The 20447-nt window shown below is 50.5% G+C and overlaps 1 protein-coding gene across 1 annotated transcript in view; it reads right to left on the reverse strand.

Moving 5' to 3' along the window:
- KSR2 (kinase suppressor of ras 2) overlaps window positions 1-20447 on the reverse strand; it is a 294653-nt gene that overhangs the window by 220797 nt on the left and 53409 nt on the right. The window contains exon 3 of the mRNA XM_039911188.1: window positions 16656-16806. Within this exon, the coding sequence (XP_039767122.1) occupies window positions 16656-16806 (151 nt within the window). The remainder of the gene's footprint in view (window positions 1-16655; window positions 16807-20447) is intronic.

The following is a 20447-nucleotide window of genomic DNA, read 5'->3' on the forward strand; positions in this document are numbered from 1 at the left end:
CGCTTAGAAGAGTGCTCTGCCCATAGTAAGCGCTTAACAAATACCAACACTATTATTATTATTATTATTATTATACCAGCTAATCATGTTGGATGCAGTCCCTGTCCCACGTGGGGCTCCCAGTCTTCATCCCCATTTTACGGATGTGGTAACTGAGCACTTGGGAGAGTACGATAATCATAAAAAAAATAATAATGATGGTATTGAAGTCTTTACTTTGGGCCAGACACTGTACTAAGCGCTGAGCAAACGGGATTGGACACAGTCGCTGCCCCCCGTGGGGCTCCCCTTTTACAGGTGAGGGAACTGAGGCCCGGAGAAGTGCAGTGACTTGTCCAAGGGCACCCAGCAGACAAGCGGTGGAGCCGGGGTAGAACGAAGAGACACGCTCCTGCCCACAGTGGGCTCACGGTCCAGAGGGGGAGGCAGACATTAATAGAAATAAATAAATAGATAAATTAATAAATTGCAGATGTATCCACACATAAACATATGTGCTGTGGGTTGAATTTCTACACCTCCTGCTTGCGGCTGTCCAGTTTCTCCTCTCCCCCTAGTCCTAGAAGAGAGGGAGAAGCGGCTGAGAAGTAGCGTGGTCCAGTTCTTCCTCCCTCTTTGACTGGGACACCCTTGTATTCATTCATTCAGTCATACTTACTGAGCGCTTACCATGTGCAGAGCACTGTACTAAGCGCTTGGGAGAGGATAATACAACAATAACATTCCCTGCCCACGACAGCTCACAGTATCTGACCTTAGCAAGGGGCTGGGAACGGGTCTGCTAATTCTGTTGTACTGTCCCTCTCCCAAGCGCTCAGTACAGTGCTCGGCACGTAGTCGGCGCTCAATAAATACGATCGATTGAAATACCACAATTATTAGGATTATCGATAGCATTTACTGGGCATTTACTGTGTTCAGAGCACTGTAGTAAGCAATGGCGAGAGGATAACGGAGTTAGTAGATACCAGCCCTCTCCCAGAGAAGCAGTGAGGCTTAGCAGAAAGAGCCCGGGCTTGGGAGTCAGAGGTCGTGGGTTCTAATCCCGCCTCCGCCACGTATCAGCTGTGTGACTTTGGACAAGTCACTTCACTTCTCTGTGCCTCAGTGACCTCATCTGCAAAATGGGGATGAAGACTGTGAGCCCCACGGGGGACAACCTGATTCCCTTGCAGCATGGCTCAGTGGAAACAGCCCGGGCTTGGGAGTCAGAGGTCCCGGGTTCGAATCCAGGCTCGGCCACTTGTCAGCTGTGTGACTGTGGGCAAGTCACTTCGCTTCGCTGTGCCTCAGTTCCCTCATCTGTAAAAGGGGGATCAACTGTGAGCCTCACGTGGGACGACCTGATTACCCCGTATCTCCCCCAGCGCTTAGAACAGTGCTCTGCACATAGTATGCGCTTAACAAATACCAACATTATTATTATTACCCCGGCGCTTAGAACAGTGCTTGGCACATAGTAAGCCCTTAACAAATACCATTATTATGATGATTATTATTAAGGACCTTACAGTCTACTATGTGCAGAGCACTGGACTAAACGCTTGGGAGAGAACAACAGAGTTAGGCACGATCCCCGCCCTCAAGGAGCTGACAATCCCCTGTGTGCAAAGCACTGGACTAAGCGCTTGGGAGAAGAGAATGGAGCTTAAAATATAGCCCTGGACTTCCCAGCAGGGTCCGGGGGTGACCAGGCCTCTGCCTCATATGCTACAGACTGGGGTGCCCGCGTCCAAAAAGGAAGAATCTTTTCTCCTCGCCGGAAGGTCCGAAGTCAGTCAGTCAGTCATTCGTATTTACTGAACTCCTAACTTCTCTGGGCCTCAGTTCCCTCACCTGTAAAATGGGGATTAATAATAATAATAATGATGGCATTTGTTAAGCGCTTACTAGGTGCCAAACCAGGATTAAGACCGTGAGCCCTATGTGAGACAGGGTCTGTGCCCAACCTGATTAACCTGTGTCTACCCCAGTGCTTAGCACAGTGCCTAGCACAGAGTCAGCACTTAACGAATGCCATAAAAAAGAGAGCGATCCAGCTGGTCAGTATCTGACGGTAGAGTTCACCACCTAGAAGACCTTTCTGCCCTTGTCGAGACAGAAGCCCCATCTCCAGGGGGATATAATCAATCGATCGTATTTACTGAACGCTTACTGGGTACAGAGCGCTGTAGTGAGCGCTTGGGAGAGGACAACATAACAATAAAAAGGCACATTCCATGCCCACAACGAGCTCACCGTCTAGAGGGGGAGACGGACGTTAACATAAATTAAAGGAGAAACCAGTCTCAGTTTCTCAGTCGATACGCTCAGTCGATCGTATTTATTGAGCGCTTACTGTGTGCAGGGCACCGTACTGAGCACTTGGGAGAGGACAATAGAACAATGTAATGGACACATTTCCTGCTGACAATGAGCTCAGGATCCAGAGCTGGGGGAGACAGACATTAATATAAATAAAGAAATTACAGATATGGATAAAAGGGCTGTGAAGTTGGAAGGGGGGAATGCCGAACTGTCCATTCCAAGCGCTTAGTACAGTGCTCTGCACATAGTAAGCACTCCATAAATACTACTGAATGAATGAAGGAATGAACTAGGAGTTAACGGCCTTGGAGGGGAGAAAAACTACAACCCAAAAGCTAAAAAAGCTCGTCTCCGGACCGTAAGCTCTAGACTGTAAGCTCGTCGTGGGGAGGGAATGTTTCTGGTTATTATTACACTGTACTCTCCCAAACGCTTAGTACAGCGCTCTGCGCACGGTAAGCGCTCGATAAATACGAGCCGCCCTTGCCCTGAGGCATCCCCTGTTCTGAGCCACCAACTTGGCCAACTGAGGACCAAGTGGAGGCTCGTGTGTCTTTCTCTTATCATTATTATCGTCGAGCTTCGCCCTGGCAGATGTCACGCAAGAGAAAGAAAACAGAAGAGAAAACGAGCCATGTTGGAAAACCACACTCAAAGGAAATCTAATTAAATGAATAGATCTTTTTTCATCCGCTCAAAAAAATAAAGAATAAAAAGGCAGCAAGTCCCTGAGGAAAACATCCTTCCTTGCTCTTCCCCAGGAATTGGCAGAGCGTGAAAATCCAAGTAGTTTTCCTAGACCGGGAGGCCGTCTGATCCTATTTTCAATCCACTTTGACCGAAGGAGATCATCTCAACATCTCCTCCAAGAGGCCTTCCCTGATTTAAGCCTCCCTTTCGTGGCTCAGTGGAAAGAGCCCGGGCTTGGGAGTCAGAGGTCTTGGGTTCTAATCCCAGCTCTGCCACTTGGCAGCTGTGTGACTCTGGGCAAGTCACTTCACTTCTCTGGGCCTCAGGGACCTCATCTGTAAAATGGGGATTAACTGTGAGCCTCACGTGGGACGACCTCATGACCCGGGCTCTCTCCACTAATAATAATAATAATGTTGGTATTTGTTAAGCGCTTACTATGTGCAGAGCACTGTTCTAAGCGCTGGGGTAGATACAAGGTCGTCAGGTTGTCCCACGTGGGGCTCACGGTTAATTCCCATTTTACAGATGAGGTCACTGAGGCACAGAGAAGTGAAGTGACTCGCCCACAGTCACACAGCTGACAAGTGGCAGAGTTGAGATTCGAACCCATGACCTCTGACTCCCAAGCCCGGGCTCTTTCCACTGAGCCACGCTGCTTCTCCAAGGACCCAACAAACCTCAGGGCGTCTGACTTCCAGGCCCAGGCTCCATCCACTGCTTGCTAACGATGCTGCTGCTCGATAATTGATAACGATGATGCCCACCGTGGTCTTTTGTCTACAAATTTAGGCCTTCTAGGGCTTTCTGCTCTCCCTAATCACCCCAACTGGACCTAAACCCGTCAATGGGCAGGGATTGTCTCTATCTGCCGCTGAATTGTCCATTCCAAGCGCTTAGTACAGTGTTCTGCACATAGTAAGCGCTCAATAAATACTATCGAATGAATATCACACAACAATTTCTCCACACGTCCCCGGAGCCGGCTCCCTCTTCTCCCGCAACGCCCGGCCCTCCCGCGGGCGCGGATTCCACGAGCTCACCACCCGCGATGCGAAAAAGTCTTTCCATCCGTTTACTGGGAACCCGTCACCTGCGAGCTTCTCCGGGGGCAGAATAACGAGTGGGAAAACCTCCGTCGGAGCCCCCCCCAAACCCACCGCTTAAGGTCTTATCTCTGTGCCCGCTGCCGTTTGGCACCAGCTGGAGGGTCGACAGAATCGAAATCGCCTATGACGGGTGAGGCCGGGCCCGGGTGATGGAGGAGACCCGGCTGGATGGGTCCTGTGATTACTGAGGTTCCACTTTTTAATAATAATAATAATGTTGGTATTTGTTAAGCGCTTATTATGTGCAGAGCACTGTTCTAAGCGCCGGGGTAGACACAGGGGAATCAGGTCGTCCCACGTGGGGCTCCCAGTCTTCATCCCCATTTGACAGATAAGGTAACTGAGGCCCAGAGAAGCGAAGTGACTCGCCCACAGTCACACAGCTGACAAGTGGCAGAGCCGGGATTCGAACCCATGAGCCCTGACTCCAAAGCCCGGGCTCTCTCCACTGAGCCACGCTGCTTCTCAGCGTCTTTTTCCAACCACTTCCCCGGTGCCGATGCAGGAGGGGAAAGTGGGGTGTGGGGGTTGGCGGTGGCGATTGGGGAAGGTGCAGGGAGGCTGGTAACTTTGAAAGACACTTAGTAATGTTAATGTTGGTATTTGTTCAGCGCTTACTATGTGCAGAGCACTGTTCTAAGCGCTGGGAGAGATACAGGGTAATCGGGTTGTCCCACGTGAGGCTCACAGTTAATCCCCATTTTACAGAAGAGGTAACTGAGGCACAGAGAAGTGAAGTGACTCGCCCACAGTCACCCAGCTGACAAGTGGCAGAGCCGGGAGTCGAACTCATGACCTCTGACTCCGAAGCCCAGGGTCTTTCCACTGAGCCATGCTGCTTCCCAACAGTGCTCTGCGCACATTCAAGCGCTCAGTAAATACCGCTGACTGACTAACTCAGTGTGGCTCGGTGAGAAGCAGCGCGGCTCAGTGGAAAGAGCGCGGGCTTGGGAGTCAGAGGTCACGCTAGTCGGCTGTGTGACCTTGAGGCAAGTCACTTCACTTCCTCTGTGCCTCAGTTACCTTATCTGTCAAATGGGGATTAAAAAAAAAAAACTGTGAGCCCCACACGGGACAACCCGATCACCTTGTATCCCCCAGCGCTTAGAAGAGCGCTTTGCACATAGTAAGCGCTTAACAAATACCACAATTTTTTTTTTCTTTATTTAACTCAACTCCTAGCTCAAAATCTTCATCCGGGGGCCCAGTTTGTGTACAGTAATAATGTTGGTACTTGTTAAGCGCTTACTATGTGCAGGGCACTGTTCTAAGCGCTGGGGGAGATATAGGGTCATCGGGTTGTACCACGTGAGGCTCACGGTCTTCACCCCCGTTTTACAGATGAGGTCACCGAGGCCCAGAGAAGTGAAGTGACTGGCCCACAGTCACACAGCTGACAAGTGGCAGAGCAGGGATGTACAAGACCTGTGAGGTGGAAATCTCCGACTTCAGTCTAACAGTGGTATGTACTGAGCACCCGTTGGGCAGGGATTGTCTCTGCTTGTTGCCGGATTGTACTTTCCAAACGCTTAGTACAGTGCTCTGCACACAATAGATACGGCTGAATGAAATGAATGCGTGCAGAGCACTGTACTGAGCACTGGGGAGAGTGGGTTGGTAGACGCGACTCCTACCCACAAAGAGGTTCCAGTCTACGGTGCTCAGAGCACTGTTGAGAGCACTTGGGCGAGCACGACTCAATAGAATTGGCAAACAAGATCCCCACCCACAAGAAGCTTACAATCTACTGTGGGCAGAGCACTGTACTGAGCACTTGAGAGAGTACAGGAAAATAGGTAGACACCATCCCTTTCTTACCATGTACAGAGACTGTTCTGAGCGCCTGAGAGAATACAGAGTGGGTAGACACGATCTCTGCCCAGAAAGTTTCCAGTCTACTCTCTGCAGAGCACCGTACTGAGCGCTTGAGAGAGCACATCACAGCAGAGTTGGCAGATACAACGCCTTTCATTCAACAGTATTTATTGAGTGCTTACTATGTGCAGAGCACTGTACTAGGCGCTTGGAATGAACAAGTCGGCAACAGATAGAGACGGTCCCTGCCGTTTGATGGGCTTACAGTCTAATCGACTAATCCCTGCCCATAAGGTGCAGCAGGGCACTGTACTGAGCGCTTGGGAGAGTCCAATACAACAGAGTTGGAAGACAAATCCCTGCTCACAGGGATTTTGCACTCTAGAGGGGAGAAATCCAGTGCTGCTTTAATAATGTTGGTATTTGTTAAGCGCTTACTATGTGCAGGGCACTGTTCTAAGCGCTGGGGTAGATACAGGGTCATCAGGTCGTCCCACGGGAGGCTCACGGTTAATCCCCATTTTCCAGATGAGGTAACTGAGGCACAGAGAAGTGAAGTGATTCGCCCACAGTCACACAGCTGACGAGTGGCAGAGCCGGGAGTGGAACCCATGACCTCTGACTCCCAAGCCCAGGCTCTTTCCACTGAGCTACGCTGCTTCCCCTTTACACGTCCTTCTCGCCCAACGAATAATAAAAATAATAATGGGGGTATTTGTAAAGCGCTTACTGTGTGCCAGACACTGTACTAAGCCCTGGGGTGGATTATGAGCAAATGGGACTGGACACAGTCCCAGTCCCACCTGGGGCTCAAGGTCTCCATCCCCATTTTCCAGATGCGGGAACTGAGGCCCAGAGAAGTGAAGTGACTTGCCCAAGATCACAGGGCAGACAAGTGGCGGAGCCGGGATTAGATCGTAGTCGGGGCAGGCGGGATTTGGGCCAGATCCTCTCAGGATCCTGTCGAGATCTGAGCGGATAAGCCGGAGCATCAGCCTGGATGGGAGCTGGAGTTGGGAGGCCGTCTGGGAGATGCCGGACTTCCTATCGGGAACTGATGGGGAATGATCCTCTCTGAGAGGAATTCCTCTTAGGGAAGAACAGGGACAAACTCTGAATCCCGCCTCACTGAAACCTGGGATGCCCTCCCGCCTTAAATCTGACAGACGATGACTCTCCCCTCCTTCAAAGCCTCACTGAAGGCACATCTCCTCCATGGGGCCTTCCCCGACTAACTCATTCGATCGTTTTTACTGAGCGCTACTGTGTGCAAAGCACCGTACTAAGCGCTTGGGAGAGGACAATAAAAGAGTAGAAACATTCCCTGCCCTCAGTGAGCTTACAATCTAGATACCAAGACCCCATTTCCTCTTCTCCCACTCCCCTCTGCGTCCCCCTTGAACTTGGATTTAGTCCATTCGACCCCTCCCTCGGCCCCACGGCACTTAATAATAATAATAATAATGATGATGATTTTGGTCTTTGTTAAGCCCTTACTAGGTGCCGAGCACCGTTCTAAGCGCTGGGTAGATACAAGGTAATTAGGTTGTCCCACGTGGGGCTCACACTTTTAATCCCCATTTTGCAGATGAGGAAACTGAGGCCCAGAGAAGTGAAGTGACTTGCCCAAAGCCACACAGCTGCCAAGTGGCAGAGCCGGGATTCAAACCCACCACCTCTGACTCCCAAGCCCAGGCTCTTTCCACTGAGCCACGCTGCTTCTCATTTATGCCCATATCCATAATTAATTGTTTTCTACTAACATCTTTCTCCCGCTCTAGCGTGACCCAGCAGACAGAACACGGGACCGGAAGACAGCAGACCGGGCTTCTAGTTCCAGCTCTGCCACGGGCCTGCTGCGTGACCTTGGGCAAGTTACTTAACCACCCTGGGTCTCAGGTTCCTCATCTGTAAAATGGGCAGAAGATAGATTGAGAGTCCCATGGCGGAGAGGAACTTCATCCAATCCCATAGCCTTGTATCTCCTCAGCCATTTAGCTGATGTCTGAATCCCCCACTAGATTGTTCAACTGTACCGTATATATTGTACATACTGCTCAACTGTATATATCTTCATCACCCTATTTATTTTGTTAATGAGATGTCCATCCCCTCGATTCTATTTATTTGCTATTGTTTTAATGAGACGTTCTTCCCCTCGCTTCTATTTATCGCCATTGTTCTCGTCCGTCCGTCTCCCCCGATTAGACCGTGAGCCCGTCGGAGGGCAGGGACTGTCTCTATCCGTTACCGATTTGTCCATTGCAAGCGCTTAGTACAGTGCTCTGCGCATAGTAAGCGCTCAATAAATACTATTGAATGAATGAATGGATGATTGTTATCTTCTTGAGGACAAGAAGCATATCGACCAATTCTAGGTCCTCTCCCAAGTGTTTAGTGCAGTGTTCTGACTAGAGGCCTTCCCCGACTAAGCGCTCGTTTCCTTTTCTCCCCTTCCCTTCTGCGTCCCCCTGCCTCGCTCCATTTATTCATCCCCCCTCCCAGCCCCGCAGCATTTATGTCCCTATCCGTCATTTATTTCTGTTAATGTCTCTCTCCCCCTTTAGAGTGTCATCTTGTTGTGGGCAGAGAATGTGTCTGTTATATTGTTATACTGTTCTCTCAGAAGCACCTACTGCTCTGCACACGGTAAGTGCATAATAATAATAATAACTGTGGTATTTATTAAGTGTTGACTACATGCCAGGTACTGTACTAAGCGCTGGGTGGATACAAGCAAATAGGGCTGGACGCAGCCCCTGCCCCACGTGGGGCTCACAGTCTCGATCCCCGCTTTCCAGATGAGGGAACCGAGGCCCAAAGAAGTGAAGTGAGTTGTCCAAGGACACACAGCAGCCGAGTCACGGGGCCAGGATTAGAACCCACGACCTCTCAGGCCTGTGCTCTATCCACCGCTCCAGGCTGCTTCAATAAATACGATTGATTGATCGACGAGGGTCGCACAGACAGCATCTTCGAGGCACTAGCCAAATTCTCAGGGAAGACATAAGAAACCCTTCCATCCTAGACAGCATCAATCAAGCCCTTCCTGCGGCCGGACGACCGAACCAACCCAACGAGGCATCTGGCGGACATTTGGAAGAAGCGTAAATTACCATCCCTCGCTCCGCAGGAGCTGACGGGCTGAAGGGGACACAACAAACTTTCAGAAATTTTAATCCCTCGATCGAAACCCTTCTCCACTGGGGGTCCAGAACAGCGAGAATGGAACTTTGATTTCCTGCAGCAGATAGCCGCTCCAGAAAATGGAAAAAAAAATATTTGGCAGGAAAGAATTCCTCCTGGCCAAACCAGACTGAATCCTTTCCTTAATTTAATGTCCTTAAATTAATATATATATATAGGGATATATGTGTGTAGATATATAGAGAGAGAGATGATAGATAGATAGATAGATAGATAGATAGATAGATAGATAGATAGATAGATAGATAGAGCTATAAATAGATATACATGAGGGGGAACAGGGGTTGATCCAATTCTACAGATGAATAATAATAATATCGGTATTTGTTAAGCGTTTGCTATGTGCAGAGCACTGTTCTAAGCGCTGGGGGAGACACAGGGTCATCAGGTTGTCCCACATGAGGCTCACAGTCTTAATCCCCATTTTACAGATGAGGTAACTGAGGCACAGAGAAGTTAAGTCACACAGCTGACAAGTGGCAGATCCGGGAATCGAACCCATGACCTCTGACTCCCAAGCCCGTGCTCTTTCCACTGAGCCACGCTGCTTGAAAACTGAGATCCTGACATGTTGGGACAAATCGTCTCCTTAATTAATATATATATATTCATTCATTCCTATTCAGTGAGCGCTTACTCTGTGCAAAGCAACGATCTACAGTCCTATATATAGAGAAGAGGGAACAGGGATCGACTCCCCATGCTCCAGATGAGGAAACTGAGGACCTGAGATTTTAAGAGACATATATGAGCTCCATATGGGTCAGGGACCACATTCCCCTGCAGTGCTTAGTACAGTGCCTGGCACACAGTGAACGCTTAAATACCACTCTTAAATTAAGTGGCAGAGTCAGGATTCGGACCCAGGTCGTCTGGCTCCCAGGTCTGTGCTGTTTCCATTAGGTCAGGCTGCTTTCTGGCTTTTTCAGGAAGCCTCACCTCTGTAGAATTTCTTCTGCATCTTTGGTAATTATAAAGACTCCTGGGCTCACTCAGAAGTGTTTGCTTTTCACACCTCATTATCTCCTGTTAATTGGTCCTGCAGTGCAGTGGAGGGGGGTGGGGGTGTCAGAGCTGGGCCAGCCCCATCATTTCCTTAGCAAATCCCCAAACAGGATTGGGTTGAGGAAAACAAACTGTGAGTCTAAGGAACAGGTGCCAGGCTGGAGGGAGGGGGGAGAGGAGCCTTACTATCTGGAGCAGGGGAAGCAGGGAAGGGAAAGGAGAGAAGCAGGGCCGGGAAAAGCGAGAAGCCCATCTGGAAAAGGAGAGATGCGGGGCTAGGAAAGGAGAGCGGCAGGGCTGGGAAAGGAGAGGAGCAGGGCTGGGAAAGGCAAGAAGCACGGCTGAGAAAGGATGGTAAGCAAGGCTAGGAAAGGAGAAGAGCAGGAGCTGGGAAAGGAGAGAAGCAGGGCCAGGAAAGAAAAGAAGCAGGGCTAAGAAAGGAGAGGAGCCGGGCTAAAAGAGAAAAGAAGCAGGGCCAAGAAAGGCAAGAAGCACAGCTGAGAAAGGATGACAAGCAAGGCTGGGAAAGGAGAGAAGCAGGGACCGGGAAAGGAGAGAAGCAGGGCCGGGAAAGGAGAGAAGCAGGGACTGGGAAAGGACAGAAGCAGCGCCGGGAAAGTAGAGAAGCAGGGCCGGGAAAAGAGGGAAGCAGGGCCGGGGAAGAAAAGAAGCAGGGCTAAGAAAGGAGAGGAGCCGGGCTAAGAAAGAAAAGAAGCAGGGCCAAGAAAGGCAAGAAACACCGCTGAGAAAGGATGACAAGCAAGGCTGGGAAAGGAGAGAAGCAGGGACCGGGAAAGGAGAGAGGCAGGAGCTGGGAAAGGAGAGAAGCAGGGCCAGGAAAGGCAAGAACCATGACTGGGAAAGGAATAAGCAGGGCCGGGGAAGGAGAGGTGCAGGGCCGGGACGTCCTACCTCTGACCTGGAACGCCCTCCCTCCTCAGAGCCGCCAAACTAACTCTCTTTCCCCCTTCCAAGCCCTACTGAGATCTCACCTCCTCCAAGAGGCCTTCCCACACTGAGCCCCCCTTCTCCTCCACTCCTCCTCCCCTTCCCATCACCCCGACTTCCTCCCTCTGCTCTACGCCCCCCCCCCCGCCCACAGCACTTTTGTCCATATGGCCATATTTATTATTCTATTTATTTTATTAATGATGTGCATAGATCCATAAATCTATTGATTCATTTTGACGCTGCTGATGCCCGTCTACTTGTCTGTCTAACCCGTTCAAGACCGTGAGCCCGTCGTTGGGTAGGGATTGTCTCTCCCTGTTGCCGAAATGAACTTTTCCAGCTCTTAGTCCAGTGCTCTGCACACAATAAATGCTCAGTAAATTCATTCAGTAGTATTTATTGGGCGCTTACTATGTGCAGAGCACTGGACTAAGCGCTTGGAATGGACAATTCGGCAACAGACAGAGACAATCCCTGCCCAATAATGGTCTCACGACTGAATGAATGAATGAATGAATGAATGAATGAATGAATGAATGAATGAATGAATGAACGAACGAACGAACGAACGAACGAACGAACGAACGAATGAGGAAAGCAGTTCTGGGGAAGGCAAGAACCATAGCTGAGAGAGGAGAGAAGTGGGGCTGGGACAAGTGGAAGCCCAAATGGAAAAGGAGAGATGCAGGGGTGGAAAAGGAGAGATGCAGGGGTGGGAAAGGAGAGAAACGGGAGTGGGAAAGGAGAGAAACGGGAGTGGGAAAGGAGAGAAGCAGGGCTGGGAAAGGAGAGATGCAGGTGTGGGAAAGGAGAGATGCAGGGGTGGAAAAGGAGAGATGCAGGGGTGGGAAAGGAGAGAAACGGGGGTGGAAAAGGAGAGATGCAGGGGTGGAGCAGGAGAGATGTTGGGGTGCAGCAGGAGAGATGCAGGGGTGGGAAAGGAGAGATGCAGGGGTGGGAAAGGAGAGATGCAGGGGTGGGAAAGGAGAGAAACAGAGGTGGAAAATGAAAGAAGCAGGGGTGGAAAAGGGGAGATGCAAGGTGGGAAAGGAGAGATGCAGGGGTGGGAAAGGACAGGTGCAGGGATGGGAAAGGAGAGATGCAGGGGTGGGAAAGGAGAGAAACAGAGGTGGGAAAGGAGAGAAGCAGGGGTGGGAAAGGAGAGAAACAGAGGTGGAAAAGGGGAGATGCAGGGTGGGAAAGGAGAGATGCAGGGGTGGGAAAGGAGAGATGCAGGGTGGGAAAGGAGAGATGCAGGGGTGGGAAAGGAGAGATGCAGGGATGGGAAAGGAGAGAAACAGAGGTGGGAAAGGAGAGAAGCAGGGGCGGGAAAGGAGAGATGCAGGGGTGGGAAAGGAGAGATGCAGGGGTGAAAGGAGAGATGCAGGGGTGGGAAAGGAGAGATGTAGGGGTGGGAAAGGAGAGAAGCAGGGGTGAGAAAGGAGAGAAGCAGGGGTGGGAAAGGAGAGAAGCAGGGCTTCATGGGAAGATTCCTGAGTCATTTCATCCGGGCCCAGGCTCTCTAGAGCCATCCTTTTCCAAAGAATTTCCGAAGGTCCCCTGGGGAGCGGGCTGGCTCCGGGACCAAATTCATCTTGGCCTGGAGCGCCCTCTCCTGGCCCTTGGCGGAAGCCACTTCAATCAAAATCCCATTGATTCGTTCAATCGATCGATCGATCCCTTCCCCTGCTCGGAGGGCTGTACTAAGCGCTTGGGAAAGTTCAATGCGACCATAAACCGTGCCACTCCCTGCCCACCGGGAGCTCCCAGAGCAACGCGGCTCGGCGGAAAGAGCCCGGGCTTGGGAGGCAGAGGTCATGGGTTCGAATCCCGGTTCAGCCGCTTGGCAGCTGTGGGATGCAGGGCAAGGCACGTCACTTCTCTGGGCCTCGGTGACCCCATCTGTGAAATGGGGGTTAAGGCTGTCAGTCCCCCGTGGGACGATCTGATCACCTTGCATCCTCCCCAGCGCTCAGAACAGTGCTTTGCACATAGTAAGCGCTTATCGGATGCCATTATGATTATTAGAGGGAGCTCACTGTCCAGAGCTGTATGAAACGCTCCGTGCTAAGCACGGGACAGGTATACGGTTATTTGAAAAAATATAAATTGCGGTATTTGGTAAGCGCTTACTGTGCCTTTTAAGCGCTGGGGTAGATACAAGGTAATAATAATAATGTTACTTGTTAAGCTCTTACTATGTGCCAAACACTGTTTTCAGCGCTGGGCTAGATACAAGGTAATCAGGTTGACCCACGTGGGGCTCACACTTTTAATCCCCATTTTGCAGGTGAGGAAACTGAGGCCCAGAGAAGTGAAGTGACTTGCCTAAGGTCCACAGTCAGTAGGTGGCTAATCTGGGACTCGAATTCAGGTCCTCTGACTCCCTGCCCTGTGCTCCGTCCGCTAGACCAGGCTACCTACCTAATTTAAAGAACAAAAGAGGCAGTATGCAGATGAGCTGGAGAAAAAAGAACTCAGTTGGTAATAATAATAATTATTATTATTATTATTATGGTATTAGTTAAACACTCACTATGTGCCGGGGGCCGGGATGGATAGAAACAAATCGGGCACAGTCCCTGTCTCACTTGGGGCTCACAATCTCAAATCCCATTTTACAGATGAGGTAACTGAGGCAGAGAGAAGTGACGTGACCTACCCAAGGTCACCCGGCAGACGAGTGGCGGAGCCAGAATTAGAACCCAGGACCTTCTGACTCCCAGGCTCATGCTCTATCCACCAGGCCACACTGCTTCTCAGCATTAAGGGATCTGTTTCCCAGGATTTTTTTCCCCCTCTAGACTGTGAGCCCCACCTGGGACAACCTGAAGACCTTGCATCAACCCCAGCGCTTAGAACAGTGCTTGGCACATAGTAAGCGCTTAACAAATACCATCATTATTAGATTGTAAGCTCGTTGTGGGCAGGGAATGTGTCTGTTTATTATTATATCGTACCGTACAGGGCTTAGTACAGTGCTCTGCACACTGTAAGCGCTCAATAAATACGGCTGAGTGACTTGGGAGAGAACAACAGAATTAGCAGACACTTTCCCTGCATGTAAGGAGCTTATTAGGTGCCAAGCACTGTCCTAAGCACTGACATAGAGATGACATAAGCACATAGGACAAAGCCTCTTTCCCACATGCGCTCAGAGTCTAAGGGGGAGGGAGAATTCCCATTTCACAAATGAAGAAACAATAATAATAATGGTATTTGTTAAACGCTATATGCCAAGCACTGTTCTAAGCACTGGGGTAGAATCAAGGCACTCAGGCCGTCCCCCGTGGGGCTCCCAGTCTTCATCCCCATTTTCCAGATGACATAACTGAGGCCCAGAGAAGTGAAACGGAGGCCCAAGGTCACACGGCAGATAAGTGGCGGAGGCGGGATCAGAACCCACGTCCTCCGACTCCAAAGCCCGGCCTCTCTCCACTAAGCCACGCTGCTTCTCAACTGAAACCCCGAGAGGCAAAGTGACTTTCTCCAGGTGTCACAGCAGGTAAGTTCATTCATTCATTCATTCATTCAATAGTATTTATTGAGCGCTTACTATGTGCAGAGCCCTGTACTAAGCGCTTGGAATGGACAATTCGGCCACAGAGACAATCTCTGCCCACTGATGGGCTTACAGTCTAGTCGACGGGCTTACGGATCGTACTGATTGAGTGCTTACTGCGTGCAAAGCACTGAACTAAGCACTTGGGAGAGTGAAATCCATTCATTCGCTCATTCGATCGGATTTATTGAGCGCTTACTGTGTGCCGAGCACTGTAAAATATAACAACAAACAGAAAAGGCAGAGCCAACTTACCGACAGGCCGAATAGCAGATACTTGCTGTGGAACTCAGGGGTGTGGGGTGGGGGAGAAAGGGGCGGCGCGGGAAACAGGGGTGCGGGAGAAGTGCCTGACGCACGAGGTTGTTGCGGGAGGGTGGCGTGTAAGAATTCTACACTATAAACTCCCTCTAGGCTGTAAACTCGTTATTTATTTATTGTGTCTATATATTGTTACATCGTACTCTCCCAAACGCTCAGTACAGTGTTCTGCACCCAGGGAGTGCTCAATAAATACGACTGAATGAAGTTGCCAAGAGGTGAAGCGGTGAGGCCTAACGGGAAGAGATGATCTGCATTTTAATCCCGGCTTCACCACTTGTTGTTTGATCTTGGACCAGTCACTTCACTTTTTTTTTTTTAAATAATAGTTGTTAAGCGCTCACTAGGTGCCAGGAATCGTTCTAATATACGAGCTAATCAGGTTGGACACAGTCCCTGTCCCACATGAGGCTCACAGTCTTAATCCACATTTTAAAAAGGAGATAACCGAGGCACGGAGGAGTGAAGGGACTGGACCAAGGTCACACGGCAGGCAAGTGGCAGAGCCGGGATTCGAATCCTGTAAGTGCTCGATAGATACAACTGATTGATTGGCTGATTGATAGACTGGCAATTTGGGATTAATAATAATAATAAAGATAATGGTATTTGTTAAGTGCTCACTATGTGCCGAGCACCGTTCTAAGCGCTGGGGGGGCTACAAGGTGATCAGGTTGTCCCACGTGGGGCTCACAGTCTTCATCCCCGTTTTACAGATGAGGTCACTGAGACACAGAGTAGTGAAGTGACTTGCCCAAAGTCACGCAGCTGACAAGCGGCGGAGCTGGGATTAGAACCCACGACCTCTGACTCCCAAACCCGGGTTCTTTCCATTAAGCCACGCTGCTTCCCTAAGAGAAGATTAAGAGACGAGACCCCCCCGCCCCCGACCCTCGACTCCCCCAATCCTGCCTCTGCCCCTTCTCCCCAGAAGCTGACGGGGAAGCCATTCTAGGCCTGAAGAGGGGCTGGTCAATATCTTGCCGGACTTCCCCCATCACCTTCACTATTTCTCCTCATCCTCCTCTTTCTCCTCGTCCTCCTCCTGTTCCCTCTCTTCCTCCTCCTCCTCCTCCTCCTGCTCCCTCTCTTCTTCCTCCACCTCCTCCCCCTCCTCTTCCTCCCTCTCTTCCTCCTCCTCCTTCTCCCTCTCCTCCTCCTCCTGCTCCCTCTCTTCCTCCTCCACCTCCTCTTCATCCTTCTCCCTCTCCTCCTCCTCCTGCTCCCTCTCTTCCTCCTCCTCCTCTTCCTCCTGCTCTCTCTCGTCCTCCTCTACCTCCTCTTCCTCCTACTCCCTCTCTCCTCCTCCTCTTCCTCCTCCTCCCTCTCTTCCTCCTCCTCCTCCTCCTGCTCCCTGTCCTCCTCTTCCTCCTGCTCCCTCTCTTCTTCCTCTTCCTCCTCTTTCTCCTGCTCCCTCTCTTCCTCCTCCTCCTCTTCCTCCTGCTCTCTCTCGTCCTCCTCTACCTCCTCTTCCTCCTACTCCCTCTCTCCTCCTCCTCTTCCTCCTCCTCCCTCTCTTCCTCCTCCTCCTTTTCCCCTGTTCCCTCTCTTCCTCCTCCACCTCCTCCTCTTCCTCCTGCGCCTTTTCTTCCTCCTCCACCTCCTCCTCCTCCTCTCCCCTTTCTTCCTCCTCCTCTTCCTCCCCCTCCTCCCCCTCCTCCTCCTCTGGGCTCCCTCCTGGGGCTCACCGGCCATGTGGACATTCCTCAGGCAGGCGAGGGAGGCGTTGAGGCGGGCACACTCCTCCTGGTTGGCCCCAAACTTCTCCACGGCCGCACACACCTGCTGCTCCGACATCTCCAGCAGCTCCTCCAGGCTCAGCTGCCCCAGGGCCATTTCCTGGGCCCAGCCAGAGGGACGCAGGGAGAGGAAAACACAGAAAGACAGAGAAACCATCCATCATTTATCCACTCGTGCGTTCATTCAATAGTATTTAATAAACGATGGCATCCGTTAAGCGCCGACTATGCGCCGAGCACCGTCATTGAGCACTCGCTGTGTGCAGAGCACCATTCTAAATGCCCGGGGAAAGCGTGTATAGATCTATAATCTATTTTGAGGCTGTTGATGCCTGTCTAATTCTTTGGTTTCGTGGTCTGTCTCCCCCTTCTATAATAATGATAATAATGATGGCATTTTTTAAGCGCTTACTACTGTTCTAAGCGCTGGGGAGGATACGAGGTGAATTCTTATGAATTGTAGACTGGGAGCCCGTTGTTGGGTAGGAATTGTCTCTATCTGTTGCCGAATTGGACTTTCCAAGGGCTTAGTAACAATCATAATAATAAGGTTGGTATTTGTTAAGCACTTACTATGTGCAGGGCACTGTTCTAAGCGCTGGGGTAAGACACAGGGGAATCAGGTTGTCCCACGTGGGGCTCAGAGTCAATCCCCATTTTCCAGATGAGGGAATTGAGGCCCAGAGAAGTGAAGTGACTTGCCCACAATCACACAGCTGACAGGTGGCAGAGCTGGGATTCAAACTCATGATCTCTGACTCCCAAGCCCGGGCTCTTTCCATTGAGCCACGCTGCTTGTACACGGTAAGCGCTCAATAAATACCACTGAATGAATGAATTAGAGCAAGCAGCATGGCTCAGTGGAAAGAGCACGGGTTTAGGAGTCAGAGGTCATGGGTTCTAATCCCGGCTCCGCCGCCTGTCAGCTGTGTGACTATGGGCAAGTCACTTCACTTCTCTGGGCCTCAGTTACCTCATCTGGAAAATGGGGATGAAGACTGTGAGCCTCATGTGGGACAACCTGATGACCCTGCATCTATCCCAGCGCTTAGAACAGTGGTCGGCACATAGTAAGCGCTTAATAAATACCAATTGAAAAAGAAATGAATTGCAATATAACAATAAACGGTGACTTTTCCTGACCACAGCCAGCTTTCAATGTGGGGCCGGGGGGAGACAGACATTAATACAAATATACAAAACGACCGATATGGACATTAGCGGTGCGGGGCTGGGAGGCAGGGAAGGAGAAAGGGAGCGAGTCCAGGCGACGCGGAAGGGGGTGGGAGATGAGGAAAAGCGGGGCTTGGTCTGGGAAGGCCTCTTGGAGGAGGTGGGCCTTCAGGAAGGATTTGAATGGAAGGGGAGAGGAATCGTCCGTGGGATTTGAGGAGGGAGGGTATTCCAGGCCAGAGGTGGGCAAGGGGTCGGAAGTGAGACAGGCGAGATCCATGTGGGCATCCAGCCGGGGAGGGTCCGGGCCGGGGGAGACTGGAATGGCGGGAGAAGAAGGGAGTCAGGGAGAAGCGGGTAACGGGGAAAGGCTGAAAACAGGAGAGACACGGGCAGACAAGAAGGCTCTCCATAAACATTCACTCATTCAATGGTATTTATTGAGCGCTTACTATGTGCAGAGCACCGGGTTAAGCTCTTGGGAAGTACAATTCAGCAACAGAGACAATAATAATGTTGGTAGTTGCTAAGCGCTTACTATGTGCCTAGCACTGTTCTAAGCGCTGTAGTAATGATAATAATAATGTTGGTAGTTGTTAAGCGCTTACTATGTGCAGAGCACTGTTCTAAGCGCTGGGGTAGATACAAGGTCGCCAGGTCGTCCCACGTGGGGCTCACGGTTAATTCTCATTTTACAGATGAGGTCACTGAGGCACAGAGAAGTGAAGTGACTGGCCCACAGTCACACAGCTGACAAGTGGCAGAGCGGGGATTCGAACCCATGACCTCTGACTCCAAAGCCCGTGCTCTTTTCACTGAGCCACGCTGAGTAGATACAAGGTGATCAGGTTGTCCCCCGTGGGGCTCACAGTCTTCATCCCCATTTTACAGATGAGGTCATCGAGGCCCAGAGAAGTGAAGCGACTTGCCCGGGCTGACAAGTGGCGGAGGCGGCATTAGAACCCATGACCTCGGACTCCCAAGCCTGGGCTCTTTCCACTGAGCCACGCTGCTTCTCCCTGCCCACAGTGGGCTCACAGTCTAGAAGCGGGGAGACAGATATCAAAACAAGTAAACAGGCATCAATATAAATAAAAATAATTATCCGGTGGGGGGGCGGGCGTCGCGTAACTACCACCGATCGATTGAAGAAACACGTTTAAGAGAGATTAGAAAGAGCATGGCCTAGTGAAAAGAGTTCAGAATGGGGAGTCCAAGAGCCCTGGGTTCCAATCCTGACTTGCCTGCTGTGTGACTTTGGGCAAGTCACTTCACTTCTCTGTGCCTGTTATCTCATCTGTAAAATGGGCATGAAGACTGTGAGCCCCACGTGGGACAACCTGATTACCCTGTATCTACCTCAGCGTTTAGAACAGTGCTCGGCACATAGTAAGCACTTAACAAATACCATAATTAACATTACCACTAACGTCTCTGTGCCTCCATTTCTTCATCTGTAAAATAGGGATTAAATACCCTATTTATCTCCCTCCCCTTTAGACTGCGAGTCAGTCAGTCCTATTTACTGAGTGCTTACTGTGTGCAGAGCTCACAGTGGGTGTGGTCTGCACATAGCAAGCGCTTAACAAATACCAACATTATTATTATTATTACAGCGCTTGCTGCAAGTAAGTTCGGAGCAAATATCACAATTATTATCAATTGATCCATCAACGGTATTGGTTGCTTCTTGCCCACGGGCATTTCCTGGTGTGACGGTCCAACTCTTGGAGCTGTTCTGGGCCCTCTTCTACTCCCAAAAGGGCGGCCAACAGGCTCCTCAGCCTTCTGCTCCTCTTCCCGCTGTTCCCTTTCAGATGAGGAAATCCGCGGTGACAGAAAAACACTTGAGAAAATTCCTTTTCGAGGGTTTAATTTGTTTTTTGGAAAAGCTGCTCCGAGTTCAGCAAGGAGAGTCGCCCCCGACCCCCTCCCCTCCCAACCGCACTGTTGCCTAGTGGATAGAGCCAGGGCCTGGGAGTCAGAAGGACCTGGGTTCTAATCCTCCCCCCCCCCCCCGAATTTGCCTGCTGTGAGACCTTGAGCCAGTCACTTCACTTCTCTGGGCCTCCGTTCCCTCATCTGTAAAATGGGGATGAAGACTGTGAGCCCCACGAGGGATAGGGACCGTATCCATCCTCATTGGCTTGTCTCCACCCCAGCGCTTAGTACAGTGCCTGGCACATAGTAAGAGCTTAACAAGTACCACAATTATTATTGGTTCTGACCCCTATGGGCACGTCATTCATTCATTCATTCAATCGTATTTATTGAGCACTAAGAGTGTGCAGAGCACTGTACTAAGCGCTTGGGGAGGACAATACAATAAACAGACACATTCCCTGCAAACAAGGAGCTTACAGTCTGGGGGGTGGGGGGAACAGGAGGGAAGACAGACATTAACATAAATAAATTACAGATTTATATTTCTATTTAATATAAATAAATAAATTACAGGTTCGTATTTATATTTAATATAAATAAATTACAGATATGTACGCAAGTGATAGTCATTGATTCTATTTATTGCTATTGTTTTTGTCTGTCCGTCTCCCTCGATTAGACCGT

The sequence above is a fragment of the Ornithorhynchus anatinus genome, chromosome 2 (genome assembly GCF_004115215.2).
Source record: "Ornithorhynchus anatinus isolate Pmale09 chromosome 2, mOrnAna1.pri.v4, whole genome shotgun sequence".
Lineage (NCBI taxonomy): Eukaryota > Metazoa > Chordata > Mammalia > Monotremata > Ornithorhynchidae > Ornithorhynchus > Ornithorhynchus anatinus.